Genomic DNA, 24,269 nt, shown 5'->3' on the forward strand with positions numbered 1-24,269 from the left:
ACTGTGTCACTGATTTCCTGGCAGACCCTCATCTCTACTCTGTGCGTTGGACTGTCTTAGCTCTTATTCTCATTTGAGCCTCCCTATCTCCCAGTCAGGTTGATTCAGCTGTTGCTACCACCCCTGCTTGGCTGATGAGGAAGCCAGGCTAGAGGGGCCCGGGGATTTGGGCATGGCCCTACTCGTGGTCTAAGAGAGGGCCAGGCTCAGAGACTAGCTCTCCTGACTCAGGTCCAGCCTTCTCATCTCTGTATTCCTGAGAAACCGGGTGCTTCTAAGGTGCCTTAGAGAGCAGTTGATCCAACCCTTCAATCACAGTGGAGGGAGTTGAGGCCCAGAAGATTAATTGACCCAGGTCTCACCCAGTGGATCTGTGGAGAGCTATCCAAGACCCATATCCCCGGATCTCTCTTCTTTTACTTGTAAATTCAAACTTCCACACTGTATCACACATCCTGTACCAACCTCCCCTCTCTTTCTTGTATCAAAAAGTCAAACCTTCCATTGGAAGATGAATGGATAAAAAAAATATGGTATACACATGCCATGAAATATTACTTGGCCATGAAGAGAAATAACTTTTTGGAAGTTGATCACCAGGCCTTTCTTCCAAAGTGCCTCTGAGTGGACTTGAACCTCCAATCTTTTGGCTAGCAGCCAAATGCATTAACTGGGATTATTGTGGGGACTAGGTACTGGCCCACAGTAAAACGCCCCGTATACCTTAGCTGCCGTTCCTGCTGTATAACTTCCCTTTTCTCCCTAGTACCATGTGCCTCATTTCTGTTTTCCCACAAGCAGGTTTCAAGACAAAGATTTGAGCCCAGAGAACTGGGGAGCGAAGTGGGGAGGTGAGTCAGGGCAAGGTAGGAAGGCAGCCAGTCAAGGTGTGCATTCAAGCCAGTTACCGCCATAGGTGACTGAGCAAACACTGGGAGCCAGTGTAAAACACCCATCTCACAGCGAGGCTGTTTTATACACCAGCTCCATAAGTCACTGGTTGAGGGTTGCTCCTGTGGGTATTAATTCCCTGGCATTGCTGGCCCTGCTACTTGGGCAGCAAAATGGGCTTCACTGCCGAGAAAGAGTTCTCAGGCAAAGAAATGCAGGGCTGTCAGATGGAGGATGGAAGTTGGGTGGGCGTGTGCTGAAGTGGGGAGGATGAGGGGATTCAAGCAGCACAGACAGGGTCTGTGACGCTCTTGTACACACTCGTGGTGCACTTGTCCGTATCCCTCCTGCGCCAGGAGCTTCTTACGTGCTGGGCTGCTTCTTCCATCTCCCATATCAGCAGCGCTTTGCCATCGCTTAGTACACGGTCATGTTGTTGTTGTTGTCATTGTTAGTTGCCATTGAGTTGATTCCAACTCATGTGACCCCATGTGTGCGGAGTAGAACTGCTCCATAGGGTTTTCAAGGCTGAGACCTTTTGGAAGCCGATCTCCAGGCCTATCTTCCGAGGCACCTCTGGGTGTGTTTCAGGTAACCTTTCAGCTAGTATTGAGTGCTTAACTGTTTGCACCACCTAGGGACCTCCACTTGGCCAATACCTAGCATAAAGATTTGATAAACAAAGGAATCTCGTCCTTCATTTTACAGATGTGGAGAGGTCGTGGCTTGGCCAGAGCTGCTCCGCTAGTGAGTTTTCAGGACAGGGACTTGACCCCAGGAGTCGAGACACATGGACGGGCTGACCTTTCTTGTGTAACGCTGGCCTGAATGTTCTCCTCTCTGGCTGTCGCTCAGGTCTGCATCGTGCAGAAGCGGGACACGAAGAAAATGTACGCGATGAAATACATGAACAAACAGAAGTGCATCGAGAGGGATGAGGTTCGCAACGTCTTCCGGGAGCTCCAGGTCATGCAGAGCCTGGAGCATCCTTTCTTGGTCAACCTGTGGTGAGTAATTCTGCTCCAGGCGGCTGTGGATTCCACGCTGTGCAGCAGAACGCAAACCTGGCTCCACTGGAAGGACTCTTCCACGTTATAAAGAGGAAGGAATGAAATATTCTGAGCTCAAATATTCTTAAATATTTTATGGAGTGCAATGTCTGAGGAAATCTTTGAAGCACGTGCTTTTGCATTTTAGTTGAACGGTTTCTTAATGGTTACCCTCAGATTCATTCATTCACTCAAACAAATGTACATGGAACCTGCCCTTGATCCTAGGCCAGGTTGACCATCCCAGGAGATTCCCAGACAGATCTGTCCTTACCCTCAAGGAGCTCAGTCTTGTGCAGATAAAGTGCCTCTCACCTCTATCCCACCTTTGACACCAGATTTGCCAAAGGTTGCTTTTTTTTAATGTTGTTGTTGTTAGGTGCCATCGAGTCAGCCCCTACTCACAGCAACCATATGTACAACAGAATGAAACACTGCCTGGTCCTGCACCATCCTTAGAATACTTATTATATTTGACCCCATCGTTGGAGCCGCTGTGTCATTCCATCTTGTTGAGGGTCTTCCTCTTTTCTGCTGATTTCTCTACTTTACCAGGCATGATGTTCTCCTCCAGGGACTGGTCCCTCCTGATAACGTGTCCAAAGTATGTGAGATAAAGTCTCGCCATTCTTGCTTCTAAGGAGCGTTGTGGCTGTTCTTGGTTTTTTAAAATAGACTTTATGTTTTAGAACAGTTTTAGGCTTACAGAGCTAATGTCCAGGAAATACAGAGTTTCCCTGTGCCCCTTCTCCGCCCTGCACACTGCTTCTCCTGTTGTTAACACCTTGCATTCCTGTGGTACGTTTGCTACAACTGATGAATCAACATGAATGCGTGATTAACTAAATAATAGTTTACGTTAAGGTTCACCCTGTGTCGTACAGTCCTGTGGTTTTCACAAATGCGTAATGTCATGTGTCCACGATGACAATATCATACAAAACAGTTTCATTGTCCCCAAAATGCTCTGTCTTCCTCCTTCCACAAAAGCCCTGCTCAGACAACATTTACTCAGTGCCTCCAATGTGTTTGGTACTGTTAGACTTTGGAGAAACAACAAAAAAAGAAACAGCCCTTGCTTTCCAGACCTAAGCAATTTCATAATAATGATAGATGAGTAAGCCCATCATTTGGGTTCATTGAGGACCAGAGATCTCCAGAAGGAGATGGGGAGATGTTTTCAGAAGAAAATAGAGACTGTGCCAGCTGTATGATCCATGTAGAGCTGGGATTCAAATCCAAGACCATCCCACTGTGCCCTAATGTTTTCAGAGAGATAACCACCAACATTTACTGTGTACTTAACGCATGATGGTGCCAGTAGTTAATGTGCTCACTGCTAAGCCAAAGGTTGGTGGTTCAAGTTCACTCAGAGGCATGATGGAAGAAAGGCCTGAAGATCTACTTCCTGGATAGCAGCCACTGGAAATCCTATAGAGCACGGTTCTGCTCTCGCCCACATGGGGTTGTCATGAGTCAAAACCAACTTAATAGCAACTCCTTTTTTTCTTTAACGCTTTTAACCTTCCTAACAGCCTCCTTATTTTCCCACTATCATTATCCCCATTTTACAGATGGAGCAACTGAGATGGGATGTGACCCCAGGCTGTCTGGCTCTGTAATTCCCAGACCTAACCCCTCTAACACAGCTGCTCCTCATGGACATCTGGTCCTTCCCTGCTTAGCCCGCCCCACCTCACCCTCTCCCCAGCCTGGAGCCCTGCTGGCGTCTCCTTGGCTGCCTGTGACTCCCGCTCTGATAGTGCGCTTGTGGAATCGCTTGCTGGGGACATAAGGACGCCACCACGTGATATTAATTATATGCCAGCTTTTCACCTCACTATACGGAGGATGAGCTATCACAGCCTTGGAATCCCCGCCTGGACCCGTCCTCATTAGTCTTTTTTGCTGACATGCTCTGTAGCTGGCACAGGCGAAGGCCGATGTTGATTAATTTTCCTGACGGTCTTGCTGTAAAGAATGAATGATTTGAGCTCCCAAGCCGTGATGATCCAAGTTGAGTTGTCAAATGCAGTATTTACACTTGTTCTAAAGAGAACCTCTTTTGCACTCTTGGGCATAAGACAACCAGGGCAAAGGAGGATCAGAATGAAAAACCACACCCCAGAGAGCGACAATAGCACATTAGCAGTGTGTCTGGTTGGGAGTTCAGGGGTGCGGGGGGGAAGGAGGGGAGATGTATGAAGCAGTATTTCAGCACTCTGCCTCTGACACCTCACCTCTCAGGTTCTGATCCCAGCTCTGCCTTTTGTAGGCTCTGAGGCTGGGAGAAAGAGTTGACTCAACCTCTCTGTGCCTCAGTTTTCTCACTTGTAAATGAAGATGGTAAGGATAACTGTGTCATAGGATTGCTATAAGGATCGAATGGGGTAGTGCATGTCTGGTGTCTACACAGCCTTGGGCTCGTGATAACTTCTTAATAAGGGACCACCATTGTGAGTGTTAGGATTAGCCCTGGTCCTCCCGGGTTGACCTCTGACTTGTGGAGCATCCTGGAGTCAGCTACTTCATCTCTCCATGTTGGCCTCCTTGTTATCTAGCCCTGCACATGAGGACATGCTGACTTTTAGAAGATGCATCTTCAGGTTTTAGTATTAGACTTGGAGTCCCGGTGATGTAGGGGTTAAGAGCTCAGCAGCTAACCAAAAAGTTGGCATTTCAAATCCACCAGCCATTCCTTGGAAACCATATAGGGCAGCTCTACTCTGTCCTATAGGGTCGCCATGAGTCAGAACCATGTCGGCACGTAACAACACCACAAATGTTACTAGATGGTTTATTCTTGTTTTCGGACTGTATTTCCAAAATTCATCTCTCCTTATCTGATTGGCCATATGGATTAGATTCTGTTAAAATTTTTTGTTTAAAATGGATCCAATGCTTTCTATTTACTGCTGAATTAACTATGAGAATAAACACCTAGCAGGATAGGGTGAGAACCCAAAACTTGTTGCCATCAAGTCAATTCTGACTCATAGCAACCCTAGAGGACGGGGTAGAACTGCCCCACAGGGTCCCCAAGGCTGTAAATCTCTGAGGAAGCAGACTGCCACAGCTTTTTCCTGCAGAGCGGCTGGTGGGTTTGAACTGCCAACCTTTCAGTCAGCAGCTGGATGCTTAACCACTTTGCTGCCGGGCTCCTAGCAGCACCTGGATTAACTGTGAGACTGAATGCCTAGCAGGAGAGGGTGAGAACCCCAAACCCATTGCCATCGGGTCATCAATTCTGACTCGTAGTGACCCTATAGGACAGGGTAGAACTGCCCCATAGAGTTTCCAAGGAGTGCCAGGTGGATTTGAATTGCCAACCTTTGACCTTAACCACTGTGCAACCAGGGCTCTTCTTTGCCAGTAAAAAACAAAACAAGAAAACAGTGCCATCGAGTCTTTGCCAGTACCACAGTTCAAATGTATCAATTCTTCTGTCTGGCTTTTTAATCGTCCGGCTTTCACACGTACATACAGTGATTGAAAAGCCTACAGCTTGGGTCAAATGCACCTTAGTCATCAAAGTGACATCTTTGCTATTTAGAACTTTAAAGAGGTCTTCTTAACTTTCACTTAAAGCGCAGTAAAGACAAATAGAGAGGTCTTTTGCAGCAGATACGCCCAATGCAATGTCTTTTGATTTCTCGACTGCTGCTTCCATGAATGTAGATTATTAAACCAAGTAGAATGAAATTGTTGACAATTTCACTTTCTTCTTCATTTATCACGTTGTTGTGTTATCAGCCCAGTTGTGAGGGGTTTTGTTTTTTTCGCAGTGAGGTGTAATCTGTACTGAAGGCTGTAGTCTGGCCTACAGTGTCCCAAATGCTGTGCCAGACATTGCTGAGAGAACAATGAGCAAGACAGTTGGGCTCTCACCTTTATAGACCTTACGGACTAGAGAGGAGGGCAGACATTAAACCAACAGATGTTTGGGCTCACCTGCTCCCTCCCCTCATTTGAGTGTCTACCACCCTTTGGTGTGTCCTGGGGTAACAATAGCATCCACCAAGTCCGAGGGGTCAGGTGATGTCCTGGTCCAGCCCACCACAGAGAAGGAGAATGCTGAAGATTTTTATGGGGTAAGAGACAACAATTGATGTTTTCAGGTTCAATTCCTCCTGGGACATTCTCATCACCATGGTAACTCCCATAATAAAAGGGGCAAGAAGTGGTGCTGTCTTATCCAGGGCCCTTTTCTTCCTCTTTAATGTTCCAGAATTTACGGTATCACTAGCAACTTCAGCTTGTGCGTCAAAGATGCCAGCCTTCCAGGGTTTTATTTACAAGTGGGCAGAGCTTCGCTATTCCTAAGAGGGCAGGGTGGGAGGCTGTGAGTGTGGATTACGGGGGGTACCACACTATGTCCCGACATTCAGAGGGTCAGCACGCAATTGTGGAAGGGCTGTGTGAGGAGCCAGAGGTCATGGCTGTGCAAATACAGGACCCAGGGACGGGGGAGTTGGGCCTGGAGGACTGGCCCTGGGGTATCGGGCAATTCCTGCGAGTCAATGCGGAAATCCAAAAATCAGTCGCCCTACATTTGTGTTCAAAGGGGTGTTTTAGGCAGGGCACAGGATATGCCCAAGGTCATGTAGAAGAGCCAAGGCTTACCCTAGACTTGCCAACTCTGACCTTGGGAGTGCTCAGCCTTCCCCATCTTCTGCCACAACAAAACACCTTCTAGTGTCCATTCCTCTGACATTCCTCGTGCTTTCCGAGGTATCTTTATGTAATTAGAGCTCTCCTTGGTCCTGGGGGGGATTATTAAATTCACGCCACACTTGTTCAGTTCCTCGTAATAACAACAGTTCAATTTATTGGGCACCCACTATTCACAAACTCTCGTCTATCGTATTTTACTTCATTTAATCCTCACAACCATCTTGCAAGGTAGATTTTATTATCCCCGTTTTACAGTTAAAGCAACCAAGGGCTAGCAGGTTAAACAATGTGTGCAAGATTACATAGTTAACAAGAGGCAGCATTGGGATTAGAAGCACTGGTGTGCTGGTAAATGCTTAACAACCAGCTCTCGAGGAAAAATTAAAGAAACTGGTTTGTAGCGTTTGCTGATTTCCGTGGTGTAAATACTGCCATCATGGCTGACTCCAAACTACCAACATGATATCAACCAGGTTGCAAATTTCTGAAAATTCACTAATTGTTCCTCATGAGGCAGTATGTGTCAGCTCCAGCACTATGTTGATAGACTCAGATCTAAAAGCAAAGCCTGTGTGCCTTCTAAACCCAACATCCAGGAGCTGGGTCCAGGGCTAAGCTTCAAGAATATCAAGATGAAGAGCTGGTGGACCCTACCCTCCAGGAAGTAATGATGAAAGGTGGAATCGTATACTCAGCAGAGTATTAGATGTGGGGATGGTCCTTTTCCTTCCTATGTGCACATCCTTGTGTCTTAGTTTCTGAGTGCTGATGTAACAGAAACTCCACAAGTAAATGGCTTTAAAGAACAGAAATTTATTTTCTCACCATTATGGAGGCCAAATGTCCAAATCAGGGTCTCGGCTGTGTTGATTTCTTCTGTCAGCTTCTCTCTTGGTTTCTGGCGTCTGCCAGTGATCCTTGGCATTTGTCTTAGGCTAGGTTCTCTAGAGAAGCAAAACCAGTAAAGTGTATAAATGTATGTAGAAAGAAATTTATACCAAGGAAATCATTCACACAATTGTAGAGGCTGGAATGTCCCAAGTCCATGGATCAGGATAGAGGCTTCTCCTGCTTCACGTAGCTGCAGGGGCTGACGAACCCAAGGTCAGCGGGTCAGAGAGCAGGGCTCTTGTGAAGATCAATGAATCCCAAGATCAGCAGATAAGCTGCCAGCTCGAGTGCCGACAACCGGAGGTCACGTGACCAGGAGGCAGCTGCAGGATCCAGAGCAGGCAAAAGCCACAACGTCCACATATGTTCTGATGCAGGCAACATGCCAAGGAAACTGCCTTTCAACTGACTGGCTACTCACAGCAGATCCCATCATGGGGGTGATCGCATATAGACACTGAGAATCATGGCCCAGCCATGTCCACACACAATCTTAACCATCACATTATTCCTTGGTGTTCCTTGGCATTTGTAATCCCCATGTGTGTGTCTGTGTCTAATCTGCTCTTTAAAAAAATTGTAAAAATATAGAAAGCACATTTGCCAATTCAACGTCCTTCACTTGTACAAACCAGTGACACCAATTATATCCATAATGTCATGCAGCCATCACCAGTATCTGTTGCCAAATTTTCTATCACCCTAAGCAGAAACTCCTCCACGCGTCTGTCAGTTTGTCATACTGTGGGGGCTTGCATGTTGCTGTGATGCTGGAAGCTATGCCACCGGTATTCAAATACCAGCAGGGTCACCCAGGGTAGACAGGTTTCAGCTAAGCTTCCAGACTAAGACTAGGAAGACAGACCTGGCTGTCCACTTCTGAAAAGCATTAGCCAGTGAACACCTTATGCATAGCAGCAGAACAGTGTCTAATGTAGTGCCAGAAGATGAGCCCCCAGGTTGGAAGGCACTCAAAACACACGGTGGCTGCAACAGTGGGTTCAAGCATAACGACGATTAGAGGATGGCACAGGACCAGGCAGTATTTCGTTCTGTTGTATGTAGGGTTGTTATGAGTCGGAACTGACTCTATGGCACCTAACAACAGTAAGAAGCTGAACCTCAGTGCTTCTTAAACAATGCTTGCCCCTCCTCCCCTCTCTCCTGACCCTAGTAGCCACCGTTAAACTTTGATCTCTGTGCATTGCCTATTCTAGGTATTTCACGTAAGTGAGACCATACATACAATATATGTCCTTTTGTGATTGGCTTACTTCACTCAATGTAAGATTAGGTCTAGGACCCACCGTATCAGGTATGCCCTAATTCATGTAACAAAAAAAAACCCAATTTCCAAACAGGATCACATCCATAGGTATCCAACCAACCAACCAACCAGTTGCCTCTGAGTCAACTCTAACTCATGGCGACCCCATGTGTGTCAGAATAGAACTGTGCTCCACAGGGTTTCGGTGGCTGATTTTTCAGAAGTAAATAGCCAGGCTTTTCTTCTGAGAGACCTCTGGGTGGACTCCAACCTCCAAATTTTGGGTTTGCAGCCAAGTGTGTTAATCGTTTGCACCACCAAGGGACTCCTCCACAGATTTAAGGACTAGGATTTTAATATATGTTTGGGGGGGCACAGTTCAGTCCCTGACACCTGGGAAAGCCTGTTTCCTCATCTGTAAAATGGGAATAGTATCTCCTTCCCAGAAGCTTTGTGAGGTTCAAATCACCTGAGATCCGGCAGATGAAAGCCCTGTGGAGATGGTCAATTGTTAGGCAGATGTACGATGTTACTGTTCCTCCTGAGGAAAGCTGAGGTAGGAGTAATAATCTGTAAATTTGCTGAACAGTTCTTACACGTGAAATTGCTAGTAGAAGGCAGCGCATGTGGTTTTACTTGTAAAACTGCAGATAAAGCCAATGGATGTTCACTGACCCAGCAATTTTATGTTAAGCTCACATCCCAGAGAGCCACAAAAATTGCACTGGAATGTAACACATTCCAATGAGAAGTATATACCTGCTGAAGTGAGGTTAATTAAATTGGAAACAGTGGCACCCTCCATCCTTGAGTTTTCAAAAGACATGTGGCAGCCACCACAGACACAGGGGTGGTGTGGAAACTGTGGAAGAAGAAGGGGATGCTTGTGCGGTTGACCCTTCTCTTACCCCCCTGCCACTGTTCCTGCCCCTCACCTGCTGGGACCCCCAGGAGAGGGCTCACCTGGATGCCCTTGGGGCTGAGCCAAGGCACCAGGTGCCACTGACCCTGGGCTGTCATTTTTCACAGCTCTACTACCTTAAGAATATAAGAAAAAAGGAAAAAGAAGCAATCAGAGCAGAACTTCCACAAGCTCTCCCCACATCTCCAGATCCACCTGCTTCTGGGCCCCTACTTGGCTTTCTTCCTTGCCACCAATGATGAAAAAGAATTGATGCCTTCAAATTATGGTGTTGGCAAAGGATATTGAATATACCATGGACTGCCAGAAGAATGGACAAATCTGTCTTGGAAGAAGTACAGCCAGAATGCTCCTTAGAAGCAAGGATGGTGAGACTTTGTCTCATGTACTTTGGACATGTTATCAGGAGGGACCAGTCCCTGGGGAAGGACATCATGCTTGTTAAGGTAGAGGTTCAGTGAAAAAGAGGAAGACCCTCAATGAGATGGACTGACACAGTGGCTTCAGTGATGGGCTCAAGCATAGCAACGATTGTGAGGATGGTGTGGAACCAGACAGTGTTTCCTTCTGTTGTATAGGGGGTTGCTGTGAGTTGAAACCAACTGGAGGGCACCTAGCAACAACAGCATCACTCCTTGAAACACTTTCATTTCAACATCACACACTCCTGATGTTTTTCTTAAGCTGTCTGGCCACTCTGCTCTTTTGAGAACCCACCTGATCTTCCAACCTTTAAATATTGAATGCAATCCAGTACTCAGTTACAGAATCTTTTTTATCTACACTTGCTCTGCTGTTGATTTCATTCATGATCATGGGTTCAATTGTCATTGCTATGGTAGTAGACTCCCAGACCTTTTTTTGTGAATTCCTGAGTTGTGTATCTGTTTATCCACCAACTCCTCCTAGATGTCTAGTAGGCACTTCTAGCTTATCATGCCTAAAGCTGAGCCCCTGGTCTCTCCCATGTCCTGTTTCTCTCAGTCTTTACTCCTCACTTACAAACGACTCTGTCCTTCTAGTTTTTCTGGCCGAAAACCTTTTAGTCATCTTTGACTAGTCTCTTTCCCTATCCATACACCAAATATGTCAGCAGTATTGTTGAATCTACCTTCAAAATATATTCAGAACCTAATGATAAGAGGTTTCGGGTTTGCTTCAAAATAATTCAAGAGGGAGAAAAGAAGGCAAGAGTGTAGTTGAAACAAGACCGATGATGAGATGATAACGGTTGAAGTTGAGTGACAGGCACACGTGGCTGTATCTTACTATTCTGTGTATCTTTGGATATATTTGCAATTTTCACAAATGAAAGTTGAAAATATTCAGCTTCAGAACCTGACTGCTTCTGACCAGCTTCTCTGCTACCACCTCCGCAGGCCACCTTCATCTCATCTGGCTTATTGCAATAGCCTCCTTCTTGACTGGTCTTCTTTCGGCCATTTCTGCCCTACCCACTTGATACTCAACAGATCAGCCAGAGCCTATCAGATTATGGCAGACCTCTGCTTACAACTTCCCACCCCCACCCTCAGTGGCTTCTCCTCTCACAAGGAGAAAAGCTGAAGTTGATACAGAGTTCTACAATACAGGTTCTCCCCCATATCTGTGACCCCATTTCCTACCTCACACTCCCCTCTGGCTCTGCTCTATGACATCTGGGCCTGCTCTCTCCCTGCACCCAGGCCCTGGTACCCACAGTTCTCTCTGCCTGTGATGATTTCCTCCAGACACCTGCAAGACATACCACTTCCCTTCCTTCAGGTCTTCATCAAAGCCTACCTTCTGTTTGAGGTCTTTCTCTCATGACCACTGGGCACTCCTTAACCTTTTCATTGCTTTGTATATTATGCCACATTTCACCTTGTAACACACAAGAATGTTTATTTATTTGCTTATTATCCATGCCCCATGTGCAACAGAACAAAACACTGCCCAGCTCTGCGCCATCCCCACAATCTTTGCTATGCCTGAGCCCATCGTTGAAGCCACTGTGTCAATCCATCTCTTTGAGGGTCTTCCTCTTTTTCACTGACCCTCTGCTTTACCAAGCATGATGTCCTTCCCCAGGGACTGGTCCCTCCTGATAACATGTCTAAAGCACGTCAGATGAAGTATCACCATCCTTGCTTCTAAGGAGCATTCTGGCTGTGCTTCCAAAACAGATTTGTTTATTCTTCTGGCAATCCATGGTATATTCAATATACTTTGCCAACAGGAGTGTGTGATGTTGAGATGAACATTGTTTCTAGTAGGTGCTCAGTAAGTATTAGTTGGATGAGTAAATTTAAAGAGTGAATGCTCCCCTCTCCTGCAATAAATTATATCTGAAGAGCTGTGTGTGGTCAGTTAACTTGGTTCTTCACTCATACTAACGCACACTGACCTGGAAACTAAAACCAAAACAGACCTCTTTAGTCCACCAAACCCAACGTGTTCTTACTAAGCCAATTGTTTTGCTAACCTGTGCATTGCGTGAATAAAAGGTGCTTCCATCCCCACACCTCTGATTCAAAGTAAGTTTGTGAAGCTAAGGAAGGAGAGTAACCTTTTTTTTATTATTTTCATGGGTAATAGTGGTGGCAGTTCTAATAGCATTCTGCTAGGTGTTTTACACACATCGTCTCATTCATTCTTGTCCATAGCCCTTACGAAACTCACTGCCATCAAGTCAATTCCAGCTCATAGCAACCCCATCGCGTTTCCGAGGCTGTAAATCTTTACAGAAGCAGACTGCCACGTCTTTCTCCTGTGGGCTGGCTGGTGGGTCCAAACAGTCGACCTTTTGGTTAGTAGTTGAACACCTTAAACACTGTGCCACTAGGCCTCCGCTGTCCTTAGGGGAGCTTTAGTTTTTCTGTTTTGCAGAGGACACCACTGAGGCACAAGGAGGTTAAATGACCAATGAGGGGACCATGCATTCATTTGGTGCCACCGTGTGCACTCAGGACCACAACACCACACTGCCTTTGGGTTTGTGAGTTCATTCATTCAAAACACATTTATTAAGAGCCTATTAGGTACCAGGTACTGTTCCAAGGACTGGTGATACAGAGCAAAACAGACATGGCCCAACCCCCATGGAGTTTCCTCTTCCCTGGTGTAGACAGGGAGATGGCAAAAATCACATATTTTTCAGAAATGTGTAATTCAAAATAGTGACAAGTGCTAAGAAGGAAATTAGACAATGAAAAAGGAAGACAGAAGAAGAATTGATGCATTAGAACTGTGCTGTTGGTGAAGAATGAGCAAATCAGTTTTGGATGAAGGACAGCCAGAGTGCTCCTTAGATGTGAGGATGGCGAGGCTTCATCTTGCTTACTTTGGACACGTCATCAGGAAGGATCAGTCACTAGAAAAGGGGCATCATGTTTAGAGGGTCAGTGAAAACTAGGGAAACCCTCCATGAGATGGATTGATGCAGTGGCTATAATGGGCTCAAACATATGAATCATTGTGAGGGTGCTGCAGGACCAGGCAATGTTTTGTTCCGTGATACGTAAGGTTGCTGTGAGTCGAAGCCGACTGGATGGTGACTAAGAACAAGAAAATGCCCAGGGAACTCTGAGACTGAAATAAGAGCAGCCTGGTCTTATTTGAAGCATCAGGGGCAGCTTCCCATCTGAGTTTCATGACACTGAATGCTCACAGCAGGTCCACAAGGCAGGTATTATTACAGAAAAGGAAACTGAGGCTCAGAGAGGCTAAGTACCATGTCCAGAGCCACACAGTAATAGGAGGTGGAGCCAGGATTTACACATTCTGTTGGATTGCTGGGTCTACACTTTATAGAACATGGCGCTGACTTCATTTTGCTTCCCGATGCAACAGAAGTTGTTTGAAGAATTTCTGAGGATAACTGAGACCTGTGATCAAGCTCTTATCCACTCACTCTGGCGATGACCCTTACCTCCTCTGTACTTCAGTTTCCTCACCTGCGGAATGAAGTCTTGCACTTTGTCCACTGGTTTCTCCTGGTTTTCATGGGGCCCTAGGGGTCACTTAGGGGTCACCCCAGGGACTGGTGGGCTGAACGTGTTAGGGACCATGCCTCTATCCCTCCTGGTTCTGTGTTCCCTTGTTGCAATTGCCAGTGGTCTACATCTGATTCCATTTAAGGCAGGTTTCCGCTGCTTACCCGTTTTGACAGCCCACAGCCTACATTGCCTTTCCTGCCCCGCATCTGAGATTTGACTCCCTGTAGCCTGATATGAGGGCTGTGAATTAGACCCAAGTGGAGCCAAATTGATAAAAAGAAGACGATTCAAACTCTGTGATCATATCAAAAGAAGAGTTATGGGCTTAATGGAAATAAATGGAGACTTGTAAAACCAAAGACAGTACATTCGCGGTTAAGAACAAGTGTTCCGTCTGTCAGCCATGCTAACTTTTATGCCTCCAGGTGGGGAGAGACACGGGAGGGAGGGGCAGAAAAGGAGTAGAGCACATCCCCCACCCCACAGCCCCACCCAGCCGGAGGCCAGCACGCCTCGAGTGGTGAAGACCCGTGCCCAGGGCAGTCAGAGACTTACGGGTAACAGAATGCAGTCAGCGTCTACTTCCAAAAGCATGCTTCCCTGACAATGGCCACTTGTGCTTCTATTGTGGGAGACAGTTTGAGAAGGAGCAGAGAAAGGACAATTCAGGGGAAGGGTCACAGGGTCATGGACGGCAGAAGGGGGAACCATCTCGAGGGAAACTTGGCAGGCCCTTTTCCTACTATGGAATCCTCATCTGGACCGTACTGCGCACAGAGATGTGGTCCTCAGGGCCACTGCAGACATGGCCCGTGGAGTCTTTGATCTCCTTGTCTTCCTAGTCTCAGCTGGCAGTGACTGTCCCCAGATCCCCTCTACCACTATATCCCCTTCCTTGATGGCCCTGAAGGAGATGAGCCAACTGCACTGCTCCTTCGTAGGGTCTGGCTGTTCTGCCTGCAGACAGCGAGGCCATAGAGTGGGGCGGCAACGTGTATTAACCAGGGTTCTCCAGCCAAATAGAGCCAACAGGATATATATAGATACATGTTGTCAGCTACCTCAAGTCAGTCCCTGACTTATGACTGCCCTATGTGTTACAGAGTTGAACTGCTCCATAGAGTTTTCTCGGCTGTAATCTTTACAGAAGCAGACTACCAGGCCTGCCTTCCACGGGGCTGCTGGGTCCTTCGAACTGCCAACCTTTCAGTTAGCAGTTGATGGCAAACCACTTGCACCGCCCAGCTGCGCGCGCTCTCTCTCCCTCTCTATGTATATAAACAAAAAATCAGCTATTGAGTCAATTCCGACTCTCCTGGCAGAGTCCCTGGGTGGTGCAAATGATTAATGTTCTCGGCTGCTAACCAAAAGTTTAAAGGTTCGAATCCACCCAGAGGCACCTCAGGAGAAAGGCCTGGAGATCTACTTCCAAAATATCAGCCATTGAAAATCTGATGGGGAAAAAACAAGTCTACACTGACACACATTGCATCTCACACTCTTTATGTATCATGTCGCTGCTAGTCGCCATCAGGACTCACAGAGACCTCATATATATACAGAGAGAGATTTATTTATATGTACATATCTAGAGAGAGAGTGAGTATAGAGAGAGAGAGAGAGAAAAAGAGAGAGATTTATTTTAAAGAATTGGCTCACAAGATTGTGGGGGTGGCAAACCAAAATCCATAGCCCAGGCAGGCTGGATACTCCAGGTCTCTTGAGTTCAAGACCCAAAGGACAGGAGGCGGCTGAGAACTCAGGCAGGATTGCTATGTTACCACCTTTAGGAAGAATCCTTCTCCCAGAAACCTCAGGTTTTGCTCTTAAGACCTTCAACCAGAGGCGTAACGAGGGAACGGCAGATATGACAAGTATCGCCCTGGCCCTGGGCCCATGGCACCACTGAGCAGTTTCTATTAACGGTGCAGTCAGTGGCGGGTCTATGGAAAATGGTGCCTATGGCAAGCACTGAAATGGCGCCCCTGCCCAAACGTGTGACACCTCTCTTTTAGATAACTTGACCGTAATAACAGTTCAAAAATACAAGTCAAGCTTGTTAATCTTTTAATTAATACATGACTGTCTGACTGTGCTTGAGGAAGGATGTTGGGCCATACCAGGTTAATAGAAACTGCTCAGTGGCACCACGCTCCCAGGGCTGGTGCAATACCCTAGATACGCCACTGCCTTCAACTGATTGAATCACACCCACCCACAATAATCTCCTGTACTTACAGTCAGCTGATTGTAAATCTTAGCCGCATCAACAAAATACCCTCACAGCTTAGTGGACACACACGATTAACCATCAGATAAGGGAACATGTGGGGTGGGCATTTTCTGAGTTCCCCTCGGTGTCTCCCCATGCACTGTCTGAACCGGCCCCCAACAGCACTGCTGTGTACCTCCTCTCTGCTTGTATCCCTTTGCCTCTGCATGCCTGGCCCACTCACTCACCTTCCGTCCAGCTCTCAGCCCTTTCCCGGAAATGCTGCTGTTAGTTGCCGTCCGGACCCGCGGAGACCTCACGTGTAACGTGTATAACAAAACGAAATGTTGCCCAGACCTGCGCCACCCTCGCAACTGTTGCTGCGTTTGAATCCATTGTTGCAGCCACTGTGTCAATCCATCTCATTGAGGGTCTTCCTCTTTTATGATGACCCCCGACTTTACCAAGCATGTCGTCCTTCTCCAGGGACTGGTCCCTCCTGATACCATGTCCAAAGTACATGAGACAAACTCTCACCATTCTTGCTTCTAAGGAGCACTCTGGCTGTATTTCTTCTGAGACAGATTTGTTCATTCCTCTGGCAGTGCACGGTATATTCAATATTCTTCACCAATACCACCATTCAAATTCAATATTCTTCAGCACCACAAATCGATCTTCCTTGTTCACTGTCCAGCTTTCACATGCATATGAGGCAATTGAAGAGAGCATGGCTTGGGTCAGGTGCACCTTAGTCCTCAGTGTGACGTCTTTGCTTTTTATTGCCTGCAATAGGTCATAAACCTTCTTCCTGTGCAAAGGGGAAAGGAAAGGAAGGAAACAGACATGATTAGCTTAGTTTGGAAGATGAAAAATTGAGTCTTAGAAAGGGGAAGTCATTTCCCAGCATCATGAGGCCGTAAGTGAAGGAGTTGGTGGTTTTAATCCCTGTCTGACTCTAAAGCCTGAGCTTTTCCTACCACTTAACCTGCCTCACCGCACTCCAGGGGCACCTCTGCCACCATGTGGCGAGGTTCAATGGCACTATTGGATGGAAGTGCCTGAGCTTCTGCTGCCCAGCAGGCCGGTGCCCTTGCCCAGGGCCTCTGAGCTGCACAGGGTGGTTTACAGCTTCCTTCCAACCTTCCTCACAGGTGAGACCAAGTTTTTATTTCAAGCCATATTATCAGCCATGTGTGAAACTAGGAGATATCTTGAAAGAGGGTGACAAGAGGACAACTGTTCTGACAAATGTATGAGAAGTGATCTCAGAAAGGTTTCTGATTCCAAAGCTAAGTGTGTTTGCTAGATGGTTGACATGTTGAGCTCGAAACCCATAAAGGGAACCGCGTTCAGAAACCCTCGTCCTCCTCCCAAACCACCTGAGGTGACTACCTCCTCCCAGAAGCAGAAATCATTGCTTCCTCCCCGGGATCCCTCTGGGTGTGGCTCGTGTTCCTGTTGTTTTGGCACACTTACTCTGTGCATTCCTTCCATCTTCTGTTGATACTTCCTACCTCGTTCACTGTTTTCCCCACAGAATCCTTCAATGTTGCAACTCGAGGCTTGAATTTTTTCTTCAGTTCCTTCAGCTTGAGAAATGCCGAGCATGTTCTTCCCTTTTGATTTTCTAACTCCAAGTGTTTGCACATTTCATTATAGTACTTTATCTTCTCAAGCTGGCCTTTGAAATCTTCTGTTCAGCTCTTTATCTTTTCTCCCATTTTCTTTAGCTACTCGGCTCATAGCAACCCTGTGTACAACAGAACGGAACACTGCCTGGTCCTTTGCCATCCTCATAGTCGTTGTTCTGCTTGAGCTCATCGTTGCAGCCACTGTGTCAGTCCACCTCGTTGAGGGTCTTCCTCTTTTCTGCTGACCCTGTATTTTACCAAGCATGATGTCCTTCCCCAGGGACTGGTCCCTCCTGACAACATGTCCAAAGTATGTCAGATGAAGTCTCATCATTCTTGCTTCTAAGGAACATTCTGGCTGTACTTCTTCCAAGACAGATTTATTCGTTCTTCTGGAAGTCCATGGTATATTCAATATTTTTCACCAACACCATAAGTCTTCCCAACAGCATAATTCAAAGACGTCAATTCTTCTTCAGTTTTCCTTGTTCATTGTCCAGCTTTCACATACATTTGAGTTGGTTGAAAATACCATGGCTTGGGCACACCTTAGTCCTCAAAGTGACATCTTTGCTTTTTTAATACTTAAAAGAGACCTCTTGCGGCAAATTTGCCCAATGCAACGCATCCTTTGATTTCTTCACTGCTACTTCCATGATCAGTGATGTCAGTCTTTTCTCCGTTTTTTAGGATGTTGTTTACTGGTCCAATTGTGAAGATTTTTGTTTTCTTTTTGTTAAGGTGCAGTCTATACTGAAGGCTGTAGCCCTTGATCTTCACCAGTAAATGGTTCAAATCCTCTTTACTTTCAGCAAGCAAGGTTGTGTCATCTGCATATTGCAGGTTGTTAATGGGTGTTTCACCAATCCTAATACCTCATTCTTCTTCATATAGCCCAGCTACTCAGGTTATTTGCTCAGCATACAGAATGAATAAGTATGGTGTAAGGATACAACCCCGATACACATCTTTCCTGACTTTAAAGCATGCAGTATCCCCTTATTCTGTCTGAATGACTGCTTCTCGATCTGTGTACAGGTTCCGCATGAGCACAATTAAGGGTTCTGGAATTCCCATCCTTCTCAGGGTCATCCACAAATTGTTATCATCTGCACTGTCGAATGCCTTTGTGTAGTCAATAAAACTCAGGTACACATCTTTCTGGTATTCTCGCTTTTAGCCAAGATTCATCAGACATCAGCAATGATATCCCTGGTTCCACGTCCTCTTCTGAATCTGGCTTGAATTTCTGGCGGTTTCCTGTCCATGTACTGCTACAGCCGTTTTTGAATGATCTTCAGCAAAATTTTGCTTGCGTGTGATATTAATGATACTGTTTGATAATTTCCACATTTGGTTGAATTACGTTTCTTTAGAATGGTCACAAATATGGATCTCTTCCAGTCAGTTGGCCATGTAGCTGTCCTCCAAATTTCTTGACATAGATAAGTAGGCACCTCCAGTGGTACATCCTTGTTTTGAAACATCTCAATTGGTATTCTGTCAATTCCTGGAGCCTTGGTTTTAGCCATTTCCTTCTGTGCAGCTTGGACTGCTTCCTTCAATACCATTGGTTCTTGATCATATGCTACCTCCTGAAATGGTTGACCAATGACCAATTCTTTTTGGTACAGTTACTTTGTATATTCCTTCCCTCTTCTTTGATACTTCCTACCTCCCTCGATAGTTTCCCCATAGAATCCTTCAGTGTTGCAACTCGAGGCTTGAATTTTTTCTTCAGCTCTTTCAGCTTGACAAATAATGAGTGGGAGTCTCCCTTTTGTTTTTTCTATCTCCAAGTGTTTGCACATTTCATTATAGTACTTTACTTTGTCTTCTCAAGCTGCCCTTTGATCTTCTCCTCAGCTATTTTACTTTATCTTTTCTTCTGTTCCCTTTAGCTACTCAACATTCAAGAGCAAGTTTCAGGTCTCTTCTGACATCCATTCTGGTCTTTTATTTCTTCCCTGTCTTTTTAATGACCTTTTGCTTTCTTCATGTATGATGCCCTTGATGTCATTCTACAACTGCTCTGGTCTTTGGTCATTAGTGTTCAGTGTGTCAAATCTATTCCTGAAGTGGTCTCTAAATTCACGTTGTATATACTCAAGATTGTATTTAGGCTCCAGGAGACTTGCTCTAATCTTCTTAAGCTTCACATTGAACTTGCTTGTGAGATATTAATAGTCTGTTCCACACCGACCCCTGACCTTGTTCTGATTAATGATATTGAGCTTCCCCATCATCTCTTTCCACAGATGTAGTTGATTTGATTCCCGTGTATTCCATCTGGTGAGGTCCAAGTGTATACTTGCTGTTACATTTTTGAAAAAAGGTATTTACAATGAAGAAGTCATTGGTCTTGCAAAATTCTGTCATGCGATCTCCAATGTTGTTTCTACCACCAAGGCCATGTTTTCCAACTACCAGTCTTTTTTCTTGTCTCCAAAGTTTGCGTTCCAATCACCAGTAATTACCAATGCATCTTGATTACATTTTTTATCAATTTCAGAGTGTAGAAGTTGGTAAAAATCTTCGATTTCCTTATCTTTGGCATTAGTGGTTGGTGGGTAAATTTGAATAATGGTTGTATTAACTGGTCTTCCTTGTAGGCATATGAATATTGTCCTATCACTGACAGCTTTGTACTTTGGGATAGATCTTGAAAATGTTCTTTTTGACGATGAACATAATGCCATTCCTCTTTACTCTATCATTACTGCCATGGTAGCCCATATGACTGTCTGATTCAAAATGGCCAATATCAGTCCATTTCAGCTTACTAATGCCTAGGACATCAATCTTTATGCATTCCCTTTCATTTTTGATGACTTTCAATTTTCCTAGATTCATATACTGTACATTTCACATTCTGATTATTAATGGATGATTGCAGGTGTTTCTTCTCATTTTGAGTGGTGCCACATCAGCAAATGAAGGTCTTGAGAGCTTCACTCCATCCACATCATTGAGGTCAACTCTACTTTGACGAGGCAGCACTTCCAGCCTAAGGGGCTCATCTTCCGGGACTATACCAAGCAACGTTCAGCTTGGTTCATAAGGTTTTCACTGGCCGGTTTTTTCAGAAGTAGACCGCCAGGTCCTTCTTCCTGGTCTATCTTAGTCTGGCAGCTCCGCTGAAACCTGTCCACCATGGATGATGCTGATGATATTTGAAATACTGGTGGCCTAACTTCCAGCATCAGGGCAATACACAAGCTACCATGGGACGACAAACTGACAGCCATGTGTGGCTAGATGATATAGATATATACGTAATGAGTTGGATCTGATCTGACCGAAACTGACAACACCAACAACAACATCTAAATATCATTGGTTCTGTTTCCCAAGAGAACCCTGAACAAGACATGGCCCTGTGGGATTTGGCTCTGCAGCTGTTATATCTGAGTATCTTGAAAGTGTTCGTAGCTGGTTCCTTCTTGGGAGGCCAGACTCACCCAGCTCCCAGGCATCTCTGTCACATTTCCTTGTTTTATTTTTGCACAACTCTGGTAGGCCTGTTTGCTTATTTCTTTGTAGCCTTTTCCCATTACCAGAATAAATGTGAGCTCCCTGCCACCATGGTCTTATTTGTCTTGTTCACTGCTTTGTTCTCAGGATCTAAACAGTGTTTGGGGGCCCTGGTGGCACAGTGGTTAAGTGTTTGGCTAATAACCAATAGGCCAGCAGTGTGAATCCATCAGCCGCACCTTGGAAACCCTGAGGGGCAATTCTACTCTGTCCTATTGTGTTGTTCTGAGCAGAATTGACTCAACAGCGGTGGGTTTGTTTTTTTGTTTGTTTGTTTTGGTTTTAAGCAGTATTTGGCACATAGTGGGCTCTTGATACTATACATGTTATATAGAATTGGATTTTTGTAGCCAATCCATGACTTGGGACATAGAAGATCCTCAATGGATGGGAAGAAAAGAACGAAGGAAGAACGTTTGGAAGGCATGGGGGTGAAGAAAGGGGGAGCCACCTGTCCTACCAGTGGAATATGAGATCCTTGAGGGCAGGCCATCCCTTTTCATCCCTTCACCCCCAGCTTCCATAATGAGACATCACACTTAGTGTGGGTGATAAATCATACCTGTAACATGCCAAGTTTTACATGGGAAGGTGTGTGCCAGAGTGATGGAAAGATGGAAAGATGAATTGCTTTCAAACTCAGATGCTTGCAGGGGCAGATAGGTAACAAAGCGAAGGGGGTTGGGCGTGAGGGACATTAGGGAGTGGTGAGGGCTGTGGTGAGCAAGAGCTCATGTTACTCATTCCTGCGGGAAGGGCACAGGGCAGGCGACGGGGGCCTGGGGCCAGTTTACCTAGCTCTGAAGATCATCTGCTGTCCAGGATCTGACAAGATTTGTACCACTTGATGGACAGTCTCTAAGAATGCTTCTTTTGCCACCTTTTCACTAGCTTAATGGCTAACTTGATGAGCAAAAAATAAACAAAACAGGAACAATGATGCCTTATAAAGCACTTAAATCAGCCAGTTGCTGTCGAGGCAACTGAAACTCAGGGCAACCCCAAGGGTGTCAGAGTAGAACCGTGCTCCACAGGGTTTTCAATGGCTGATTCTTTCACAAGTAGATCCCCAGGCCGTTCTTCTGAGCCACCTCTGGGTGGACTCCAACCTCCAACCTTTCAATTAGCAGCTGAGTGCATTAACTGTTTGCCCCACTCAAGGACTGTTTTAACTTTTCATAATCATTGACCATTAGTTTAATACGGGCAGCCTCCGGATTACGAATGAGATCCATTCCTAAGTCTGTCTTTAAGTTAAATTTATAGGTAAGTTGGAACAGGTATGTACGCTTCCTACTTAGCATCAGTTAGTCAAATGTTCGTCTTCGTATACAGTATGTATTTTATGCATTACACCTGAACATAAAGAAAACAAAAATCCTCACAACTGGACCAATGAGCAACATCATGATAAACGGAGAAAAGATTAAAGTTGTCAAGGATTTCATTTTACTTGGATCCACAATCAACAGCCATGGAAGCAGCAGTCAAGAAATCAAAAGACACATTGCATTGGGCAAATCTGCTGCAAAGGACCTCTTCAAAGTGTTGAAGAGCAAAGATGTCACCAGGAAGACTAAGGTGTGCCTGACCCAAGCCATGGTATTTCCAATCACATCATATGCATGTGAAAGCCGGACAATGAATAAGGAAGACCGAAGAAGAGTTGACGCCTTTGCAGTGTGGTGTTGGTGAAGAATATTGAATATACCGTGGACTGCCAAAAGAACGAACAAATCTGTCTTAGAAGAAGTGCCGCCAGAATGTTCCTTAGAGGCAAGGATGGCAAGACTTCGTCTTACATACTTTGGACATGTTGTCAGAAGGGATCAGTCCCTGGAGAAGGACATCATGCTTGGCAGAGTACAGGGTCAGCGGAAAAGAAGAAGACCCTCAACGAGGTGGATTGACACAGTGGCTGCAACAATGAGCTCAAGCATAACAACGATTGTGAGGATGGCGCAGGATCCGGCAGTGTTTCGTTCTGTTGTGCATAGGGTTGGTATGAGTTGGAACCGACTCAACGGCACCTAACAACAACAACAATGTATATAAAACACTTAAGAAACACTTCCAAACTACACAATGTTTCCACGAGTGTCACAGAGTGGTGTGTGCATTCGTTATTAAGAACCATTGTATTTAACTCAGGTTTTTAGTATAATAGGCTTTATGGCAGTCCATTCTTAAGTATGAGTTGTCCGTAAGGTGAACATTCATAACCTGGGGAGTGCCTATGAATGCTTTCTGAATGAATATTGTCAATGACAGGTAGGAGGGGTTGACCTGTGCAGAAGCGAGGGGTAGGAATGGATCCCAACACATTCAGCCATGTTGTACACATTTAATCCTGATAGTCATGGGGTGATGAGGATGTCATACTCTGTCCTGAAGAAAAGGCAGGATTTCAAGAGGCAGCCAAGAGGAAGAAGCACCAGGTGGGGGTAGGGATCCCAGAAAAGAGGTAGAAGGCTGGTTCTCCACATCACATCCAAACACTGCAGCCTTATGTTGCGCGGAGCTGGCACCGATTGTTAGGGAGAGTCCTGGGTGGTGGAAATGGTTAATGCGCTTGGCTGCTAACCAAAAGGTTGGAGGTTGGAGTCCGCCCAGAGTTGCCTCAGAAGAAAGGCCTGGCGACCTACTTCCAAAAAGCAGCCACTGAAAACCCTACGGAGCACAGTTCTACTCTGACACACATGGGGTTGGAATGAGTGGGAATCAGCTAGATGCCACCTGCTTTGGTGGTTGTTTGGGAGACTCAATGGCAGATCTTGGTGTCAGTCTGCTTTAAAACTCCTGCAGTGCGCCATGCTCACACCGAGGTGCTGGAGGCTGCCTTTGCCTCCTAATTATGCACTTTTGTATGCGTTACAGCAAAAGGGAAAATCAGTCTAAACCACTGACAATTTCCATTTGGTCTGAACACTTGAGATCTAGATTGGGAATAACGAGATTTCTGATGACCCACAAGCCAGTCATAGGTTTTGCATGTGGATCTTAATCTTACGGGAGTCTTGGGCCTTACAGAGACACTTTACAGGACATAATAAATCAGATTGGTGGCTTAGGCTGCCCTCATTTTGATTAAGGATGCAAGGCGGTTTTTTTGTACAGAAACAACCTGAGCAAGGCAAGTCTGTGTGCATCAACTTTGTGCAGAATGTAGAAAGCTTAATAAGGTGTAGACGGGAGAGGGACCAAGGGAACCTATTTTA

The 24,269-nt window shown here is 45.7% G+C and overlaps 1 protein-coding gene across 2 annotated transcripts in view; it reads left to right on the plus strand.

The window, feature by feature from the left end:
* Nucleotides 1-1,764: 1,764 nt before the first annotated feature.
* STK32B (serine/threonine kinase 32B) overlaps nt 1,765-24,269 on the plus strand; it is a 337,224-nt gene continuing 314,719 nt past the window's right edge. Inside the window, exon 1 of one of the 2 annotated variants that reach the window (XM_023549727.2) lies at nt 1,765-1,898. In XM_023549727.2, coding sequence (XP_023405495.1) covers nt 1,780-1,898 — 119 coding nt within the window. In that variant the 5' untranslated portion in view covers nt 1,765-1,779. The remainder of the gene's footprint in view (nt 1,899-24,269) is intronic. The other variant, XM_010591361.3, reaches the window with a different exon arrangement.

This window comes from Loxodonta africana, chromosome 5, assembly GCF_030014295.1.
Source record: "Loxodonta africana isolate mLoxAfr1 chromosome 5, mLoxAfr1.hap2, whole genome shotgun sequence".
Taxonomy (NCBI): domain Eukaryota; kingdom Metazoa; phylum Chordata; class Mammalia; order Proboscidea; family Elephantidae; genus Loxodonta; species Loxodonta africana.